This window comes from Phaethon aethereus, assembly GCF_964289735.1.
Source record: "Phaethon aethereus genome assembly, chromosome: 20".
In the NCBI taxonomy this organism is placed as follows: Eukaryota; Metazoa; Chordata; class Aves; order Phaethontiformes; family Phaethontidae; genus Phaethon; species Phaethon aethereus.
The window spans coordinates 9,176,284-9,189,360 of record NC_138596.1 but is presented as its reverse complement, the minus strand read 5'-3'; the positions used below and the strand labels follow the sequence as shown (position 1 = coordinate 9,189,360).

The 13,077-nt window shown below is 45.7% G+C and overlaps 1 protein-coding gene across 1 annotated transcript in view; it reads right to left on the bottom strand.

Annotated features, from left to right (window-relative positions):
- Nucleotides 1-13,077, bottom strand: part of COL5A1 (collagen type V alpha 1 chain) — a 157,149-nt gene that overhangs the window by 50,525 nt on the left and 93,547 nt on the right. Inside the window, exons 14-21 of the mRNA XM_082008999.1 lie at nucleotides 10,823-10,879; nucleotides 10,616-10,669; nucleotides 9,927-9,980; nucleotides 9,029-9,082; nucleotides 6,568-6,621; nucleotides 5,594-5,647; nucleotides 3,792-3,836; nucleotides 984-1,037 (exon numbers count right to left, since the gene is read on the bottom strand). Coding sequence (XP_081865125.1) covers nucleotides 984-1,037; nucleotides 3,792-3,836; nucleotides 5,594-5,647; nucleotides 6,568-6,621; nucleotides 9,029-9,082; nucleotides 9,927-9,980; nucleotides 10,616-10,669; nucleotides 10,823-10,879 — 426 coding nt within the window. The remainder of the gene's footprint in view (nucleotides 1-983; nucleotides 1,038-3,791; nucleotides 3,837-5,593; nucleotides 5,648-6,567; nucleotides 6,622-9,028; nucleotides 9,083-9,926; nucleotides 9,981-10,615; nucleotides 10,670-10,822; nucleotides 10,880-13,077) is intronic.

Genomic DNA, 13,077 nt, shown 5'->3' with positions numbered 1-13,077 from the left:
GGTTGAGCAAATCCTAGCTACGTATCGCAGCTGATCGCCTCCAACAGCGAGCAGGAGTGTAGTAGCAAATGGAAAGTAACAACCAGACCAAAAAAACCTTGCTTGGGACATGAATGCATCATTCACCAAGGCAGCAGGTGAAGCCAACGAGGCCACGCTGCCTTGTGCCAAAATGAGGCTTTGACCGCAAAAGGCAACTGGGGTCAAACACACCCTGAGCATCTTCAGTAAGGGGGTAACACGGTACATGGTCAACTGGAGATGTCTCACTTGGGGTTCCCCCCCCACCATTTTGCTCTGGTAGGGCAACTTCTCTAGGTGTAATGGTATGCTCGTGCAATATGAGACAGTTTTGGAGAGGATCCTGAATGCTCGTTAAATTTCAGCAGGACTAGGAGCTCAAAGTGAAGATGTCTTCACACCCCAGGAAGGGTTAAGGGCTTCACAACGCTCACCATTAAATGCTGACCCCTTTAGCTCTAGCAGCAGCCTGGGGCTTGGTTTTTAAGTTCCGGGACTTCACCGAGCTGCAGTGATTTATGGAGAAAGCCCCTGCATCAGCACTTCCAGCAGTGCACGACAGATAAGGTGACTGTCTCCCGAATAAAAAACAGCACGTTCTTTCCTCGGCTTTCACTCAAAATATGAACAAACTGCTTTAAAGTCTCACCAGCCCTCAGGCAAAAGTTAATAGCAAAGCCACTGTGTTAATAACTCTCATTCTTCCCTTTCAGCCCAAGCGAGGCATTAATATTTACTCAGGTGGGCCAAATCTTGAGCTGATGTAAATAGATGTGGCACCATTGAAAATGGGGGAGAATATGGACCTTGAGCCATAACTTTTTTTGACCACCACTTCTTTTTGTTGCACAGATGTATAAAATTATGCAGCTGTATTATCTGCTTGAATGGTTAATGGAGACAGGGTATTCTGCCTGGAAAGTTCAGCTGACTGCCTGAGGGCAGCAGCCCCAGGAACTCACCGGTGGCCCCGGGGGTCCGGGTGGCCCCTTCGGTCCCAGCAGTCCTCGGGGTCCCTGTTGGGTGAAACAAACAGGGTTAGTGTTCCCAGTGCCCCCCATGCTGCCGTGAGCATGGATGGGGGTGAGCTCGTGCCTGGGGAAGCATCAGGGCTGGCACGGCAATGACCTTGCTGGTTTTGCAGCAACAGCATCTTTCTTGGTTTACAAACCGGTAAGAGAAATCCTGTGTGCACATATCCTTGAATTCTAAAGATAAATAATACAGGCACAGACATTTATTCTTTGGATTGGAAGAAGGCCCACTTAAACCAACATTTTTTTATTAATTTAATCATATTCTTGGATTACCCTGTAATGCACACAATGATGCAAAACACTTTGCAGCCAAGTCATTTCAGCTGGGGAGTACTGTGAAGAATGACCTGATACCACTAATGGATCATTAGGGTTAGCATTTCAAAATCTCTCCAGATTTAATTTTTATCATTGACAATCTATACAGCTCAGCAAGGCTGGAAAAAGGTTTTCAGCTTGCAGCATAAATGTACATTTTCAAAAGCATTTGGTTCTTAAACCTTATCCAGCCAGGACTACTGGTATCATGGTGTTTTCTTTCCATTTCTAGCTTTCTCACCAGATTTAACCTTTCATTATCTTCAGGGAAATTGGTAGGATTGGAGCATCACATTGAATAAGCCCAGACATGGCAGGAGAACGGTATTCATTCAATAGGAAGCTTTGCAAATCACGCCCTGGCACCTCCTCCACGTTGAGCCTTCAGCTGGGTTGGTATTGAAAGGAAAGGGATCTTGTGTGCACTCACAGCTGCAGATCTGAAAGCTCACCTTTTAAACACAGGCCCTTTCTTAAATTAGGGACCATAGGGGAACACTGGGTATTTACAAGGATGGTGCTCGTTCACTGTCACAGAGAAAAATTGTTCTTGATTGATGGGCAGTTTTATCTGTCTGCCCAAATATTATACATCCCTTTTTATGATACTGAGAGGACAGAGGAATTAAAATGAAATGTTACAGGATAAAATAGGAGACATTAAGAAAGTGTCTGATCTTGGAGACTGCGGGGATTTTCATCCTGAAAAAAACGCAGCAAAAACTGAATGTATCAACCAAGCGGTCTGTCCCAGCCACCGGAGACCTTCACGGGCTAAAGTTTTGCACGCTGAGCCCCAGCAGAGCAGAAACTCTACTTGTACCAACTGCAACGGGAACCAAAAGAAAATGGACCAGGAGGAACAGAAACAAATTCTGAAGTCCCACCACTAGTCTCAGTTATCATTAAATTTGGAAAGACCCTCTTTTGGCTCAGCGCAGAGAAAAAGGCAAACATACAGATTTAGGGTGTATGTATTTATGACAAAAAGTTTCCCGTAATGCAATTTAAACTTTTACTCTGGCCATCACAGATATTTTTACTCGTGTTGCTGAAATAAACTTTCCTGCATGCATTATCATCATTTAAGTTCCTCTTCTGCTACTGTGTTACCTGAGCATATAAACGTTTTTAAGAAGTTAATAACCCATAAGTTATTGCTTAGACATGTGCTAAGGAGATAGCTAGGTTGATTAATCTTTCTCAGAAGTTAATCAGACATCTCGTCTATAATTTAGTTCCAGTGAGTCCGTAAATGCCAACCCTTCCTTTTCTCACATGAAGTGTGTCCAACAGTTCTCATCAATTACTCTCAGGCCACCACGCTGGGCCTTAGACCAATAAAATAAGACATCTTGAAAGCAAAGCTGATGGTAAATGTTAGATAGTTAATGTTCTTTTCATAACAAAGGAAATGCATTTTGGATTAAATAAGCAGCCAACAACTGTACTACACACAAAAATCTACAGAGAGCCAGAAGCAGAGCTGCCAATAAAGTAAAAAATATCAGGGAAAAAAATGCTTTCAGAGTCTCAAATTGACAATCCGATAGTTTCTTTTTGGTGGGATACTCCCTGAAAGTATTTTTTTGGGTTGGGCAGGAAATTTTTCTTCAACACCACTAGCATCTCCTTTTAACCTTATCGATACTAGGAACTCCCTCCTTTGCTAGCCCTGTTCAGCTCCTCCAGTGTTAGCAGCATGTGGAGGCCCAAACATTGACAGACTCTGTAGATTTATGAAGTTTCGTGCACTGTGAACAGAATATTGACCCCACAGAAGTCAGGGCAAAAGTCCTCTTGAGCTCAATTCTGCCAGGATTTCATCCTGAGATTTAAAGGGGATCACTCACACCGCACAAAACTAAGCAAGGGAACTGCATGGCTAATGGCTGCCATTGCCATGCAATAGCAGACAAAACCATTCCTCACTGGAATTTGCTATGAACAGTCACAAAAACTGTATTTCACATATATGTTTACGATCCGTAATTTCTACTCCAGCCTACTTACCCGAATCCTAAATAAATCAGGAAGAAGTATACATGCAGGAAAGTTATGAGACCAATCTAAGCTAAGCTTTACATTTACAATTATACAAACAAAATCAATGAGAATTTTGCTCACTTAAAAAAACGAAACACACAAAACCAATCAAACAAAAACACCAGAAAGCATCTCCTGTTCTTGGTAAACCTTTTAGTGAAAAAAAGCAAAACAGTTGTTACAGCACAGATACTCTAAACGGTTCACATGGGTCTTCAAGCAAGAGAAGCTCAGTCCTTGCAGGACCTCAGGGGTCTTGCTTAGCACCAGAAGAGTTGCCCCATGGGACCCCTAAAAACATTGTTAGCATATCAAGACTTTGATCAAAGTAGCGCTGCTCTACGTCAAGCCAAAGGAGGAGATACTCACAGGCTCTCCAGGTAGGCCTCTGGGTCCAACTTCTCCATCATCTCCCTGCGCAGCAGCAAAGACACAGAGAGAAGCAGCAAAAGAGACAGAACAAGCCAGTTATATTTCAGTCACATCATAGGTGTTTCATTCTTGTTAGACAATAATCACACAGAAAACCAGCTTCCCTGGAGTAATAAAAGGGTGGCCATGCATAAGGAAGACCTCATAAGCCTGGAGACTAATACTGCGTGTACAGAATTTACCGAGGATTATAAGTGCTGTAAGGATACTTCATAATTCACGTAGATGTTTATAAAGATGGATTTTGCTAATAGACAAGATATTGTAGAAACAACTCAGGGCACGTGAGTCAATAACTGCAAGATTTAGTAGCAAACTGAATGGGCAGCCAGTATGGGACCTCTGCCTTGGGAACTCGATTTAGCCAAATTAGTCCCCGGGCTCCTCAGATAAACCAGAGGCAGCAGAGAGGTAACTGCCCACCCTCCACTCCCATCTCCTGCTGATGCCCCACCGATCAGGAGTATTAGATGGTGATTCCTCTGAGTTGCTTTTAAATCACCCAAAACCTAAGGGTCCCTCTTAGGAAATCAATCCCAGCTGCCGGCCCTGGTAAATCCCCCTCTTCTGCTGATAAAATTCATCCTCCCCAGTTACGTGCTTTGAGCTTCTCTCCCTGCATACCTGGAATTGTTTCTTTCTCTCTAGAATTAAAGTTCTCCAGACACTTGTTCTTCCCTTGCAAGACACAGGTTTGGTATTTTCAATTTCAAAGCACTTTACAGTTGCAACTAATTAATCCTCACAACCTTATGGTGAGGGAGGTGTTATTATCTGTGCTCCACAGAGGAAACAAATAGCCAAGGGTGGAAACAACATCTTGGAGGGGGATTGGCCTTTCAATACTTAAAGAGGGCTTATAAGAAAGGTGGGGACAAACTTTTTAGCAGAGCCTGTTGCGATAGGACAAGGGATAATGGTTTTAAACTAAAAGAGAGCAGATTCAGACTAGATAGAAGGAAGAAATGTTTCACGAAGGTGGTGAAACCCTGGCCCAGGTTGCCCAGAGAGGTGGTAGATGCCCCATCCCTGGAAACATTCAAGGTCAGGTTGGACAGGGCTCTGAGCAACCTGCTCTAGTTGAAGATGTCCCTGCGCACACAAGGGTTTGGACTAGATGGCCTTGAAAGGTCCCTTCTGACCCAAACCCTTCTATGATTAGAGCCTGGGAAATCCATATTCACTCCTCCGATTAAACCACACACTCCTCACAATTATAGATTCAGCATTTTCAATCTCTCCTCTTAAACCAGCCCTTCTAGACCTGTAATCGCTTAGTTTGAGCTTTGCTAAAGGCCTTTGACTGTTGACTAAACAGCGTGGAAGGAGAAGTGAACAATTTAATCTTTGATTCCTGCATCTGTCTGGAATTTTTATTCCCCCAGTCTTGCTGCAATTTGCTGGATCTTAGAAAAATCAGAAGCAATAGTTTGCACACCTAGAGGATGAACATTTTTCTTCTGTTATTATTTTTTGTAATTAACAAACCCTGAGCTTTCTGACCAGAAACAAATTCTTTTCACTTTTAGTCCCATCCCCGTGCTCTGCTTCCTTCTCGCCACGGCCACCCACAGCACCCGCAGGACACGAGGACAGGGTGCTGCCGCTGCCAGCCAGCGGCAAACAACAGGCTGGCGCTGGCTGCTCTTGCCACGTCTCGGGCTGATATTGCATCTGCTTCTTGTTTACAGGAGTTAGTCATGAATTCAAAGGTCTGCTGAATCCAGAGACAGACTTACCCTCTCCCCATCCTCTCCGGGCGCCCCTGGGGGTCCATGGGGGCCTGGCTCACCCTATAAAGAAACAACAGAAGAGCTTCAGAGAAGGCATAGATGCTCTGGCAATAGAAAACATTGGGTAACGTTGAGAAACCAAGCAACAGGCTTGACTTTTCTGTCTGTGCCATGTGCTGAAGGCACTCATACCCTCATGGTCCCCGTCTCCCTGTGCTCTCTGAAGCAGCAGCCCTTCTCTACCTGCTCAGGGCCACACGTGGGCTCCAGCACTGACAGACTAATGTCCTCCAGGGGCTAGAGCTCATGAGATTTACCAGTGACACTTTGGCAGGGGTCTGGGAACCATGGTAGCTCCTTCAGGAGAGGGACTCAGGCTCTGGATGCAGTTATTGCTTTACCCAAGGCATGCTATTCCATTTCTGGCTGATTAAGCATCTCTCTCAGGCACTGTCTTCCCTTTCCTGTGTAGCTTGTAATCACGACACAATCTCCGCTGTTCAAACACTCCCTTGCTTTATAAAGCAATGGCTGCACTCTCTAGGGAGGGGAGGCACGAACAGCCTGCCAAAATAACCGGCTTCTTGCATTTTTTTCTCATTGTTTAATTATACAGCAAAGAGAAGAATCTCATTATAATTTTTGGCAATTTCCATCCACAACTGCACTGTCTAAAAGCAGTGTTTTGCTTCTTGCTTTATTTTTCAGTCTGCATTTTATTAAGGCTTTTTTTTTTCCCCCTTTCCAATTTCAAGCAGCCTCAGAAGGATCTTGCAGCTTCCCGGGATGTGAATGCTGTGCCTGGGAGGCATGCTGTGACATCCCGCACGCTCTTACAGGACACGCTCATCCTATCCTAATTGCACCATTGCGGCTCATCCCCAGCAATAGCTGCCCTCCGCCGAGCACCTCCCAGCCACCTCCTCCTGCCAAGGTTTCGTTACAGACCATGGCCAGAAGACAAGTGGAAGATAACTTACTCTATTTCCCTTCTCACCAGGCAAACCAGCCAAGCCATCAAACCCTCGGTCACCCTAAAAGAAAAACCAGTTTAGTACACATTTCCACCTGCTGTTGAATATCTTTCCCATTTGTTTCCTTTCTGTGTCAAGGAGGGATTGATTTCCTCCCTCAGACATTCAGCCTTCACCTCCCATCAGACCAGTGATGATTTCAAACTTACAGAATAAAAAAAAAAAAAAAGAAAAAAGCTCAAAGTCGTTTTACCTCCTCCCTCTTCCCCCAGCACCTACAGTTTTAAATGCTTTCCCATGTGGATTTCAGAACCCCTCTGGGTGACTTCTCCATGGTCTAAAGCCTCTCTCTTCCGGACAGGTTCTTCTACTCCAATTATTTATTTATTTCTAACTCCATGGAATTAGAAATGACAATCCACAGTGAGCAAACTGGATGCACTAGTATTCCCATGCCTGCCAACAATGCAAGCTTTACTGCAGTCCATCCGTTTAACCCTCCTGAACTCTCCAAGGAAACAAATTTATATACAAATAAAGTCTGGAAACTGTCTTAATGAATTCAAGGTCAGAAGACAGATCTGTTTTGACCTAAAAAGGAATGTCATCAGCTGGTAACTTTGGTGACTTCACATGGATGCTTAAGGGTACTGTGAATGTGGCATCTCCATGCTACTCTCACAGAGCAGTCTGCTCTGCCTGCCCCCAGTCTGAGCAGGCACAAAGCCAGCTGTGAGACTGGGGGTGTATAGGGGATATATAGTCCCAAACTACTGATAGAGGGAAGGCAAACCAAGGCAAGGACGGCTCCCAGCATACCTCTTTTCTTACACATCTCCAGCAGCTCCTGCCACTGCCTACTGCTGTAAATGCAGCTCTGGGCCAAACAGAGCTTTGGGCATCCTTCTGGGGAGCGTGATGCCAAGCCCAAAATAATGAACTCTGCTAAAAGGCCGGGTGTGTTAATTTGCACTTGGCATCGTGTTGAGAAAGTCATGCAACCTCACGCTGGCAGAGCGCAGGCAGCACTTGCCAGCATCTGCCTGCAAACAACCATGTGAATGTCCCCTAAGTGCACTCCTCACGTCACCTGCCCAGGTCCATGGATGCTCCCAAAGGAAATGGGCAACTCACTATAAAATTCAAGTGAGAGGCAGGAAAAGCAAAACCCCAGTAGTGCTGAGAGCAGGTGGGCGGCAGGAGCCCCTTGCCGGGGCTTTTGCCCATGCCCATGTACCTCCTCCGGGTCGGTACATGGAGACCTCATGGTGAACACGGCAAGCCGCAACAGGGCTTCTCTTCTCCAAACTTGTGCCCTGTTCAGTCTCCTGTGTTCTGGGGAGAAATGGGGACAGGAATGCACAGAGACAGCCTTCTCCCAAAAACCTCAACTCTTAAGAAAAGAGAGAAGATACAGGGGCGTTTGCAAATTGTGCGTGACACAGTCTCCTAACGCCCAGAGCAGAAGGCAGTGGGTACCACTCAGTAGATAAAGAAGTCCCATTTTCTCTGTAAAGAAGTGAAGACATTTGTATTTTCACATTCTAACGGCATGTGAAAATAGTATCAGCTCCTCCCTTCCACAAATCCTTTACCTATTCACAGGGAAAGGAAAGTCGATCGCACCGGAGATCGGTGCAGATCAGTCTGGCTGGGTGCACCCAGGGTAACCGGCAGCGCTTTCCTTTTGGCAGGTCCTAGAGCATCGCTCTGTCTCTGCTCACGGCAAATTTCCTTCTCCTTTCCAGCACTACTTGTTATTCCGTTTTCCCTTCTTCCCTGGCATCTACTCCTTTGAGGGCAGTCGACGCTCATTAAAGTGCTTTACTGGATAAATGATTTGCAGTTTCCTGTCTCTGTATCAAAACCCCCCATCTATTCCAGCTTTAAGTATCTACATAATAAAGCACTTAAACCTTCTACTACATGATTCCCTGAGCAAACTTTCTCTGCATTCAATTTCAGTGGAAGAGCTTCTTTCTTGCTTGATAATACCAGCAGATCACAGCTGAATGAAGGGATTTTGTCTCAAATAAAAATACAGGGCATTGAAATTCCTCACCATGCCTTCTGCATTTCCTCCCCCAGTTAATAGGTATTTTTCTGGTAGTTATATTTTAGGACATTTCCAACTGCTCATTCATGTTTGTTTTTCATAATTGGGATTCCAAGTATTTGTTCTACAACTGCAGCCAAGGGAACATATTTCATTCTTAAGAGAATCCAGCAATTTAAAAAAGTTGCATCAAACAAAAAGGAAAAGGAAAGAAAGATTGCTATTGGGCCTTCTAGGTGTGTGCTTAATTTCCCCTCTCTCAAACGTGGAGCCCATGACTTCACAGGAGTCGCTGAACCATTTTGACAACCTTCTCCAGGCAAGGTGGGCTCCTTCTGCCAAGGGTCTCTCAGTTCATACTTGCTAAAAAGCAGATGCTGATTCCAAAAGCACATAAATATGTGGCACTACCTTTGGTCCTGTCTGGCCTGGCATGCCCCGGGCACCGTCGCTGCCAGCTCGTCCCTGCAACAGAGAAAAGCAAAGTCAAATACAAAGGGTAAGGCAGGACCAGAGAGACATCTGCTCTTTGGTCTGCGGCCGAGTGAAGTTTTATTTAAGGCAGAGCTCACCGGCTGGGGAGCCGCTTCCCTTGGCGAGGGAAAAAATGCCGGTCTGTTTTTGAGGCAGCATCCCAGGCTCAGCCCGGCACTAATGAGAAGGGTGAGACAAATGGCAGCAAAGCTGCTTCACTACATGGGATGCTGAGACACGGTCACTGATTTTAATTTGAAATAATTATCTTCCAGTGCATTTTAAGATATGCTAATGACAACATCCACAAACTGAAATGAGTTGTTTTGTTTTGTTTTTTAAGAAAGCCAGAAGTGGGTCACACAAAAGACTTCCTTGTTTCTTCTTCCAGCAAGCCGAATCACGGCAAGCCAGAGGACAGAGTAAAATAAAAATCAACATCAGGGATGTAGACAGAGCAAGTGAGCACAATTTTTACCAGCTCCAGAAACCCTCTGGGGTGGGTCCTCTTCATGCGCTACCAAGACCTGGGGACTGTTCAAACCATCCCAGAGCTAGTTATGAAGTTACAACCTCAACACCGCAGAGCGGGGGAAAAAAAAAAAAATAGCGACAAACGTGGATTTGCAGTTCTCCCCACGCTGCCCAGCTTCTGACTCTCATCCTCATTTGCGTCTGCTCAGATGGACAGAGAGGTCCCGGACAAGCCACCGGCTGGCTGCCAGCCTGCTCTTGTGCAATGCTCTCGGTGCTCAGAAGTTGTTTGGCAGCAGAAACAATCTCTAGCAGAAATTGTAGTTAATGCAGTCACCAGTGCAGCTCCCAGGACACTCACCCTGCGGCCTGGTTTTCCTGCCGGACCGGGAGGACCCTGGATGCCTCGTGGACCCTGCAAGGCATCAAGCAGAGAGGAAGAAATGCCATCACCCAAAGGCACGACAGACGGACCCAGTGCCTGCAGCATCACCGCTGGGGCCGTCAGGGTCACCAGGGCTACAAAACAGGATGTGAACCCCTCAAGCAGAGCCCGTGGCTCAAAATACACAGGAAAGGCTCAGGATCGAGCATCTTTGGACAGGAATTGCACGCGTTTATCCGCGAGGAAGCTTTGGCCCTGCAAGCAGCTCCACACGGTGGAGACAAATCACTTCCCCCACCATTAGAAAATGGGAACTTTCCCTTAATGCAGGTTGCATGGCTTGGAAGAACAATTTCCTGAGCGTCAGCAAACTCCCCATGCTCCAACCTATCTCATATTTACGGGACTCCTCCACAAGTGTCTTTGCAGGAAAGGACTACCACCTGCAGAATTTTACACTGTTGGCTTAAAATTATGTCTTCAGTCTGCATTTGGATACTTGAAGGGACATTTATATGCAAACCCAGATGTTCCCACACCTTCCTACTTTCAGCTGGCATTGAGTTACTGAATCGCTCCTCACAACAGCCTCTAAAGAAGGACTGGCTGCTCCACATCTTCATTTCCCCCAGATCCCCCCAGTTGCCCAATCTGCCCACACGCACCTGAGGTCCCATTTCTCCAGCTTCTCCCTTTAGTCCACCACTGCCTGGGGGTCCCTTTGGACAGAGAACACGATTTATTACATTTTTCCACAACAGAGCCAGAGGGAAGATTCATACCATGTTAAGAGAGATCCATTCATGCAGGTAACCCAGAGCACCCACAGCGCCGGCTGGGTCTGCTCCGTCCTTGCTGGCCCATTCACTTACCATGGGGCCCGGCCGCCCCGTCAGACCCATTGGACCTGCTGGTCCTCTCAGCGCCAGCTGCAACAGAAAGAGAGAAACGTTGCTCAGTTGGTGCCTCTGCTTCACTGCTGCAACAGGACAGCCACCATCGTGCCACCAGCCACGCATTCTCTCCACGCCCCGAGGACCATGAATCCTTGGAGCAATGTCCATACGCCCAGTGAATTTACCCAAGAATGTCCAACTTACTGCCCCACCAACTCCTTCCTGCATCCACAAATGGGTAAATCCCCCGGACTGCACGTGGGTCTGCTGAGAGGACGTATGGACCTACACACAGTCTGCCTGTAGGCATCCTTCCCCGTACGCCCGCTCCGCCCCGTGCACGCAAAGAACAAAACCCCGAATAGATGCATATAAACACACCCTGGCCCAGACCCATAGCTGGTGGAGGGGCGAGGAGTTACCTGCATTTAAACCAGAGAGAATCTGCCTCTGCAGGTCAGATCCCCTTTTCCATCATCACGTATAGACACAATAAAATGGACACTTTTGGCAATAAATTATTGAAGGTAAATGTCAAAACTTTGCCTGGACAGGTTATAGGGGTTTGTTCACATATCTTTATGATCCCAGTCCATCTTAGGAGGATTTTTTCTTTACAATCTTAAGAGTTAAATTTTGGAGGAATTTTTTTTTTTTTTTTTTTAATTACTATATAGTATCCTGCAAACAGAAAGACAATTCTATTTGCAACAAGGTAAGGTGAGGGGAAGGTGTTAACTCGATAATTAAGGAGTCACACAACTATGCATCAAGTCAGTAATTTCCACGGTGGGTAATGGTGTTGGTCCACACTTTAAAACATCACTCGGACAACTGGTTCCCTCGTGACAATTCAACATTTTAAGAGTTGTAATTATCTGTGTACTCCAGTAATTAAAAGCTACCCGTGACTGCACTTGGAATGGCATAAATATTGCACAAATGCTAGATTATGTGGCATCTTTTTACAACATCCCATTAAAAGGGAGCTGCTCTGATACACTGCCGACTAGGACAATGTTCGGTATCTACTGAAAGCCAAATTTTAAGCGAATAAATCAACCTAATAATGCAATTAACAATAACAAGAAAAACAAAACCCAAAACAGGGAAGAAGATATCCTCCCTCCTGCAGGAGTCCTCTTCCATCCCTGCCATATCCTGTAACTTCCCCCGCCCCCCCAAAAAAAAAAAAAAGGTAATTTATTTCCCTTTCTGCTTTGGTATCAGGATTTTCAGCTACAATTGTCTGACAATAGGTTGAAGTTAACCCCAAAATGGATTTTTTTTTTCCTTCTGGAAATATTCAACTTTTCATACACAGCTCAAAAGTCCCCCAGGATTTGTTTGTTTTTTAATTTTTTCCCCAAAACTGAAAATTAAAAAAACAGAAAAGAGACTTTAAGTGAGAGGAGAGAGGTGCTTTGTTTGTTGGGTTTTTTTTTTTCATAACAGTCACAATTTTCAATAGGCAGGGGAAAAAAAAAAAAAAAAAAAAAACGAACAAGACCAGAGAGTCTGAGAAAGCAGATGCTTCTCATGAAATGTTCATCTGGTCAAAAGCCCTATTTCCCAGCAAAATGAAATGCTGATGGAAAAACTGTAGGCAGCCTTGAAATTAAGACTGACAAGGTAACACCAGAAACATAAGCCACCAATATTATTCTCAGAGCAAGGTTAATGGACAGGAAAATACAATGGCTGGTGGCATCAGAGCCCTGTACTCTACCTGAATATGTATAAAATCAAACTCCTTTGTAAAAGGAGAGTTGGATGGAAACCAGAATAACCCGGGGCTAAGCCAAAACCCTTGTTATAAACCAAAAAGGGGAGACCCCAATGGACTTTATTTCATTCAAGGGTAAAATAAATTGCTTTTTAGCCCACTTTAGCAGACCGGCCCAAAAAAATCTGCGCTAAAGAGACGGCCAACAGCACTGAGTAACAGACTGGCTGCGTCCGAGCCGCACATCCCAGCTGCAGACAGATGTGGGCTGAGGGGCCTGAGGAGCGCAGCTACGCTCTGCCCCGGATGGCTGCATTTGGCAGGGAGCGGAGCAATGCCCCCAGAGCTCCGTCCCTTTGCGAAATGCTCCCTAAACCAGCTTATATTTTCCCCTTTACTGCAAGGGCGTGCTTGCAGTCCGAACTGGCTCCCTCCCAGACAAGACTGGGGTAAATATAGGAGGGGGCTTGTGGGGTCCCCGTATGTTCCCTTCTGCTGTAATTGT